The sequence below is a fragment of the Limulus polyphemus genome, unplaced genomic scaffold (assembly GCF_000517525.1).
Source record: "Limulus polyphemus unplaced genomic scaffold, Limulus_polyphemus-2.1.2 Scaffold4657, whole genome shotgun sequence".
In the NCBI taxonomy this organism is placed as follows: Eukaryota; Metazoa; Arthropoda; class Merostomata; order Xiphosura; family Limulidae; genus Limulus; species Limulus polyphemus.
Window position 1 is genome coordinate 34421 of NW_013670267.1, and position 7304 is coordinate 41724.

Consider the following 7304-nt stretch of genomic DNA (forward strand, 5'->3'; position numbering starts at 1 on the left):
TTTATGTTTTTGTAATCATCATTTCTTGTCTACATGGTGTCGTTTATAATTTATGTTTTTGTAATCATCATTTCTTGTCTACATGGTGTCGTTTATAATTTGTGTTTCTGTAATCATCATTTCTTGTCTACATGGTGTCGTTTATAATTTGTGTTTCTGTAATCATCAATTTCTTGTCTACATGGTGTCGTTTATAATTTGTGTTTCTGTAATCATCAATTTCTTGTCTACATGGTGTCGTTCATAATTTGTGTTTCTGTAATCATCAATTTCTTGTCTACATGGTGTCGTTCATAATTTGTGTTTCTGTAATCATCAATTTCTTGTCTACATGGTGTCGTTTATAATTTGTTCTTTGTCCATGGGAGAAGGAAAGAATGGACTCCCTTACCGAATTGCTGAACCAGTACAGTGTTAGCGGGTTTCCACGTCAACCGGGACTTCTGACCTTTGACACTCCTAATGATGACCTTTATAGACTCGAAAATCATTGGAGCGACTTCGTGGAAAACTCTCAGGTTGGTATAGTCTAGGACTAACCAGATGAAAACTTTGGGTCACAGAATGATATCTTCAATGGACAATGGTTAAAAGAACAATTTAAGCTAAGGGCCTACCGCAAATTCATTACATAGTGATTAGAAAAGGGTTAAGGAACACGTTTATTCGTTGAAAATTTTGTGGTACATAGTGTTTGGCGTTTTCAGTATGGACAGCACCTTATTGGAGGCATGAGCTAAAGGGCGAGGCGAAAGATCCCTACGGTTCACACATAGGAATTTTTTTATTTAGAACTACTGACCATATGGTAGACAACCAACCAGCCAGTTAGTACTTGCTGCCTAATATGTGGCTATTATTAACCGAAATAACCAGATTGATTGTGATAGTTATAATGCGGAGCGTGCTCATCGGCATATCGCGGCTAAAACCTTGGTTCTTCGGAATTGCATTGCTAACCACTAAGCCACGCCTGGACTTGTAATTTAAATCGACGAAATTTGTTTGATACGTAATAAATTAAGCATTAAAATAATCAAATATCTGAAAAATGGTAGCAAGTACGTAATTAACGTCCCTCAGTGTAATATTATATTACATCCGTTTTGAGAGAGGGGGTGGTCCGTTCCTCTGCACGAGCAGGGGTCTAACCAGACAATCTACTGTCACGAGAGCCTTATAATAGCTGTATGTAGTTGTCTGAATCCGTCTGCATAACGCGAGTGTACTATCCATACTATTACCTTACAGTAATGTAACAAAGCATCCAATAAACTACAGACCCTCGTAAAATATGAAAGATAAAAGCAAGTCAACCAATAATTACATCATGATACTAGCTGACGGATGTTGGTTGGGTGAAAGGAGGAAACGGATACCTAACGTAAAAATAAAATACTGTAGAGATAAGATAAAAAATGATATTTGACAAAATATGGTTAGGAAAGGGAAAATTAACAAAATAAACAAATCAGATTTTAGACAAGATCGTTAATAACGATTAAAAACTTTATTCAATTTATAATTTTAAAAGAGTTAGTCTAACTAAAGTAAGAAATAGTTTAAGTCATCAAAAATTTTACTTTTTGGAAAATTTGAATTGATTGTTAGAAATACAAAACCTAAGCTTGAAAATGTCCTTCCTATTCACTTACTGTGTGTCTAGTTTTCGTTGAATACTAAATACAATATTTACCTTTCCAGAGTTTTTGTACTGAGATAAACGTTATTTCTGTCAACTGAGGATAAGTAATTCCGATTTTCGTTTATAGGAGCTTAGTAAAAGAATGAAGAACCAACAAGACGCAATATGGGAACTTCTCCATACAGAAGTATTTTATATTAGGAGGTTGAAAGTTATCACAGATGTAAGTTACAGATTGTTGCGCCATCTAACTTCTATTTCAAATACTTTTCATTTCTAATTGTTTTTTTTTATTTGAAATGTGCACAGAAATGACAAAATGCATCATATGATTAACACTAACTTCTAATTAGAGTAAACTGCCTGCGAAGAACAAAAATAAACCTAATAGTTGGTACAATTAATTAAATATACTTTACTTACGTTCTTACTTTGAAATATCAGAATACATTGTTTCATCAGTTGTGTATCCTCATTGTCAACGATATTTTCCTCCGTCAATGTTATTTAATACAAACAGTTTTTTGTTACAATTAATTAAATATACTTTACTTATGTTCTTACTTTGAAATATCAGAATACATTGTTTCATCAGTTGTGTATCCTCATTGTCAACGATATTTTCCTCCGTCAATGTTATTTAATACAAACAGTTTTTTGTTACAATTAATTAAATATACTTTACTTATGTTCTTACTTTGAAATATTAGAATACATTGTTTTATCAGTTGGGTATCCTCATTGTCAACGATATTTTCGTCCGTCTATGTCATTTAATACAAACAGTTTTTTTCAAGTTAGCCTATTCTTTCTAATCCTGTAACACGGGAACCAATCGGGAACGAGAGCTAGCTCTAATTCTTCCAATACAGATGATCAATCAAATGAAAAACATTTTCTGCTAAACTGGAGAATTTGAAATATCTTAATGAAGAATTAGAAACTCGGTTTACAACTAAGACCGCGCCTGATCTCTGTATCAAATGAAGAAGCATCCGACTTCTCTATGTATTATGTTAATTAGAAAAGTATTGTTTCGTAGTTGTAGAAAAGGTCGAATATATTGCGTCATTTTTCTAAAATGGAGTAAATGTTCTTAGCCAGAGGAATTGTATTTTGCTTTAATTGATTGAAAACAATTTTAATATTATTGTAAACAATATGATTTTTATCTTAGCACTCATATTATGAAGCATTGTTCTTTACATTGGGTTCTAATTCATTGTCGTTATTGATACTGCAGCTTTTCCTTGCTTGCCTGTGTAACCTCCAGTCTGAGGGACTTCTAAATGAGGCGAGTACTTTGAGCTTCATTACTCAAAGATGATTTTTTAGTATTTTGAATTTCTATTACACAATAGTGTTTTTAAGGGTTACTTCCGTTACTTAATGTTTTTAATTATTTAACGTTTGAACTTCTGTTACACAACACTGTCTTTTGAGGTGTTGCTTTGAGCTTCAATTACTCAAGAATAACTTATTTTGTTAAGTACTTTGAGCTTCTTTTACACAGTTTTGAGAGTTACTTTGAACGTTCATTAATTAAAATTGCTTTTTTAAGTTCTTTTAACACTGAACTTCCGTTACACAATCCTGTTTTTTTAGGTGTTGATTTTGAGCTTCAATTACTCAAGAATGCTTTATTTTGTTGAGTACTTTGAGCTTCTGTTACACACAACAATGTTACTTTGATATTTCATTACTTAATAATGCCGTTTTAATTTTTTTAACTTTGAACATTTGTTACAAAATATTGTTCCTTGAGGTGTTGCTTTGAACTTTCATTACTCAAGACGTGTTTGTTTAATTCTATTAACTTTGATTGTACAAATACTTAATTCATTAATAAATAGCGTCACGTCTTTTATATAAAGGTATATTTTCTCTACGAATACTTTCCAGATCGACACGGATAAATTGTTTAGTAACATTGGAGAGGTTTACTCCGCTAATCACAACTTCTGGGAAAACCATCTTCTGCCGATGTTGAACACTTCTCGAGTCACCAGAAAACCACTTCCACTTCTGCTAATGAGACACGGATTCTTACAGGTAAACTTGCTAACAAACATCAGGAAACTAAAAACCAAATTCATGTTAGGTCTTTTTTTTTTATCTTCTCTCATGTATGCCGAATCTGCAAAATAAAACGTAACAAACAAAATGAAAACACTCTAGTGTTAACAATACGATGAGCTTGAATTTAACGGCTTACGTTAAGAATAGAATGAATATCCTTTTCATACGTATGCATAATAGATCTGAAACATAATTAAATGTAATTTCCAATTTTATAATTTAAGTCATAACCAAAACTTATCTATTTTTACAGAATTGGGAGAACGAACGGACAATTGAACGTTTCACAAATACTCCACTCATCAATGACCATGGTTTCGCCAGCAAAGGCATCATGATGCATTTACTGACCAAACCATGGTCTTTATTAAATGAAGTATTTGTGAAACATACAATTGTCTGTTGTTTTTTTTTCTTCTCAATTTCATAGTTATGTATTTTCACCAATGGTTTCAAGTATTAATTATCTATTCTTATTTACATCATTTCAACACCAAAATCACGAGATAGGTCACGTAGTCAAGATGTCTGCTAAAATGATAACTTTCGTGTTAAATGAGAGAGACTTTTTGTGAACGTAAATTGATTAGCACAAAACGTTAGTGAGAAGGTTGGGAAAATGATTCTCGTTTGTAACACTCTACAACTGCCTGTAGCAGCCTGTAACATAAAATAATCTCCACATGAAAACATAACATGAAGGTGAAGTACTATAGGATATGTTGGGAAACTTCCTAGAGTTGGATTTTTTTGTTGATCACAAACTAATTTTATAAATGTCCTCTCGCTTTCCAACTACTGGTATTTAAAGATCTAACAAGAATTACAAGTTACAGGTCAATTATAAGTATAACTCTCGGTGATAAACTAAAGTTTCCTTTTGTTTCTGTGGTAGTTTGATCAGATTTTTCGTCCGTATATCAAGTATTGTACTGACCAGAGTAACTGTCTCCAATACGTGAAGGAGAGGCACAAGGATGGGGAATTATTCAAAGCTTATGTTGCGGTGAGTGTAACTGAAGTTACTTTTGTTCATGAACTTTTAGCGTAAGATAATATCAGTAAACCAGTCGAAACCGGTTGTACTAGTAACAACCTGATATAATGTAAACTTGGAGGTAATGGGAATTCTAGGTGTGCAAATGGGAAGACAATATTAAATCAATAATAAAAGCATGCCAGTGTAAGTTATTTGTTTACGAAAGACAATATTAAATCAATAACGAGAACCTGCCAGTGTAAGTGATTTGTTTACGAAAGGCAATATTAAATCAATAATGAGACCCTGCCAGTGTAAGTGATTTGTTTACGAAAGGCAATATTAAATCAATAATGAGACCCTGCCAGTGTAAGTGATTTGTTTACGATAGACAATATTAAATCAATACCGAGACCCTGCCAGTGTAAGTGATTTGTTTACGAAATATCTTTGAATAGTTTGAAATGTAAAAAAAAAGTCTCGTGGCCTAGTGAGTAACGCTACAAACTGCATATCGCAGGGTCCAAGGTTCGATTCGTAATGTAGTGATGGGTGGGTGCTACTGACTGGGTGTTTTTTTTTTACCCCCTGATCTGCAGTTCAAAATTAAGGAGGGATATACCTGAATCTTAAAAGTTGAAATTTCATATTCTGGTCTTTTTTTTTTTTATTTGATTGGGTTCAGCTCTATTCAAAGTTTCTTTTGACAGATTTTGACATAGTTTATGTCATCAACACAGCACCGAAACTACGATTAAAACAAAACAAACTATTCCAATTGTTACAGTGAGGCGGTTTAGATTGCACCAAGAAACTACACAACATTTGAGAAGACCAGCAATACTTGTCGAATCTGACTGTTTGTTTGTTTCTTGTATTGTGTAAAATTACGCAAGGGCTATCTGCGCTAGACATCCATAATGTTAGTTGATAAACTAGAAGGGAAAGCAGCTAGCTAGCCAACACTTGGGCTGCTCTAATCGACTAGTGAGATTTGACAGTAACTCTTATAACGTACCCACGGCCCCAAAGTGCGAAGAATGAATTAGCAGCAACGGGGTGCGAACCATGGGTCTTTGGATTCGCAGTCCTACACGCTAACCTCTATGACACTACACGATCTCTAAACCATACGTTATAAGCATAACGAATATTTCGGAGAATAACTACGAGCACAACTGCATAGACTCTGTCAGTTCTCAGGTCAGTATAATTCAAGCCAAACTGTTGTAAGTTTATACTAGCTGTACACGTACTGATCAGTGATTAATATAACTCTTTTAAGTTTATATTACCCGTACACGTACTGGCCAATGATTCGTATAAAGCTGTTGTAAGTTTGAAATATATGTACAAGTCAGTATTTCAAACCAAAGTGTTCTAAGTTGGACATCAGTGCAAGTGCCTTTGCTATACAGATCAGTAATTCAATCTAAAGTGCTATAACTTTGACATTAGTGCACGTACTTATAGAGAATTTCAAAACATTTTTTTTGTAAAGTAATACGAAATCATTACTTTAAAATATTTATAACATCTGTACAGTAAAAAAATTATCTGTAAAATAATGCGAAATCGTTACTTTTAGAATATTATTGTACAGTATAAATATTTCTCTGTAAAGTAATGCGAATTAATTACTACTGGTTGTAAATTGTTTATTGTACTTTAACGCTATTATATATGTTAATAAAATGACATGATTATTGCACATTAATACTTTTATTGGTGTTACTAAAGTGATATAAGATTAACTTTTATCGCAGATGCTACAGTGACATAAGATTATCGTTCTTGAATGCTATTAAATCTATTAATGAAATGACTTGAGATTATCTCTAATTTATTGGTGGTAATAGGGTGATAAAGATTTTACAGGCCTGCAAATTTATGCTTCATAAAAGTTGTTTTGGTTTTAATAACGTAATTTCCATAATTCAGCTACGCATATTTCGAAAATATCAATTTTTTTCTATCACGTAAGGATTTTTTACAAATCAGGAAGAAAAACTCTTACTTAGATCAAATTATTATTTCGTTTACCACAGTGAACATTTTTTATGATTATGTTTGTTAACAAAAATACAAACAAACTGAAGAAAAGGGAAGAACATTAATGTCAAACGAATATACATCCTCATTCATCATTATTTTATTTTATTGTGAAATCTACGACTTTTGGTCTCAAACTACGTGTTGTGGTCTTTCTTTTATGTATTGTGTCTGGAGCATCTCGTTTAAATGACCAGCAGTAATCAGCCATGATGCTGATGCTCACCTTCCCTGATACCTCCTCTCCATTTCCCTGATGTCGTGATGAAACCTTTCCCCTTGTTCTTCGCTCACAACACTAAGATTTTCAGGGAAATAGTCCATATGTGAGTGTAAGAAATGAACTTTCAAGCTCATATTATAACCCAACTCTTTGAATTTATCGAGCATGTTATTGACAATATTTTTGTAATTTGGGTCCATGTTGTTTCCCAGAAATTTGTCAATAACACCTTTAAAGGTAATCCACGCTTCTTCTTCAACTTTCCTCACTGTCCTTTCAAACTGTTCATCCAAAGTCAGTTTCCTAATCTGAGGCCCAACAAAAAT

General features: G+C 33.0%; 1 protein-coding gene and 1 long non-coding RNA gene across 2 annotated transcripts in view; both read left to right on the forward strand.

Moving 5' to 3' along the window:
- The window catches only part of LOC111088888, a 16784-nt gene extending 16329 nt beyond the window's left edge, over positions 1-455 (forward strand). Inside the window, exon 3 of the long non-coding RNA XR_002613269.1 lies at positions 372-455. This is a non-coding gene — a long non-coding RNA (uncharacterized LOC111088888). The remainder of the gene's footprint in view (positions 1-371) is intronic.
- A 3129-nt stretch (positions 456-3584) lies between these two features.
- Positions 3585-7304, forward strand: part of LOC106471499 (pleckstrin homology domain-containing family G member 5-like) — an 18483-nt gene continuing 14763 nt past the window's right edge. Inside the window, exon 1 of the mRNA XM_022400108.1 lies at positions 3585-3697. Coding sequence (XP_022255816.1) covers positions 3629-3697 — 69 coding nt within the window. The 5' untranslated portion in view covers positions 3585-3628. The remainder of the gene's footprint in view (positions 3698-7304) is intronic.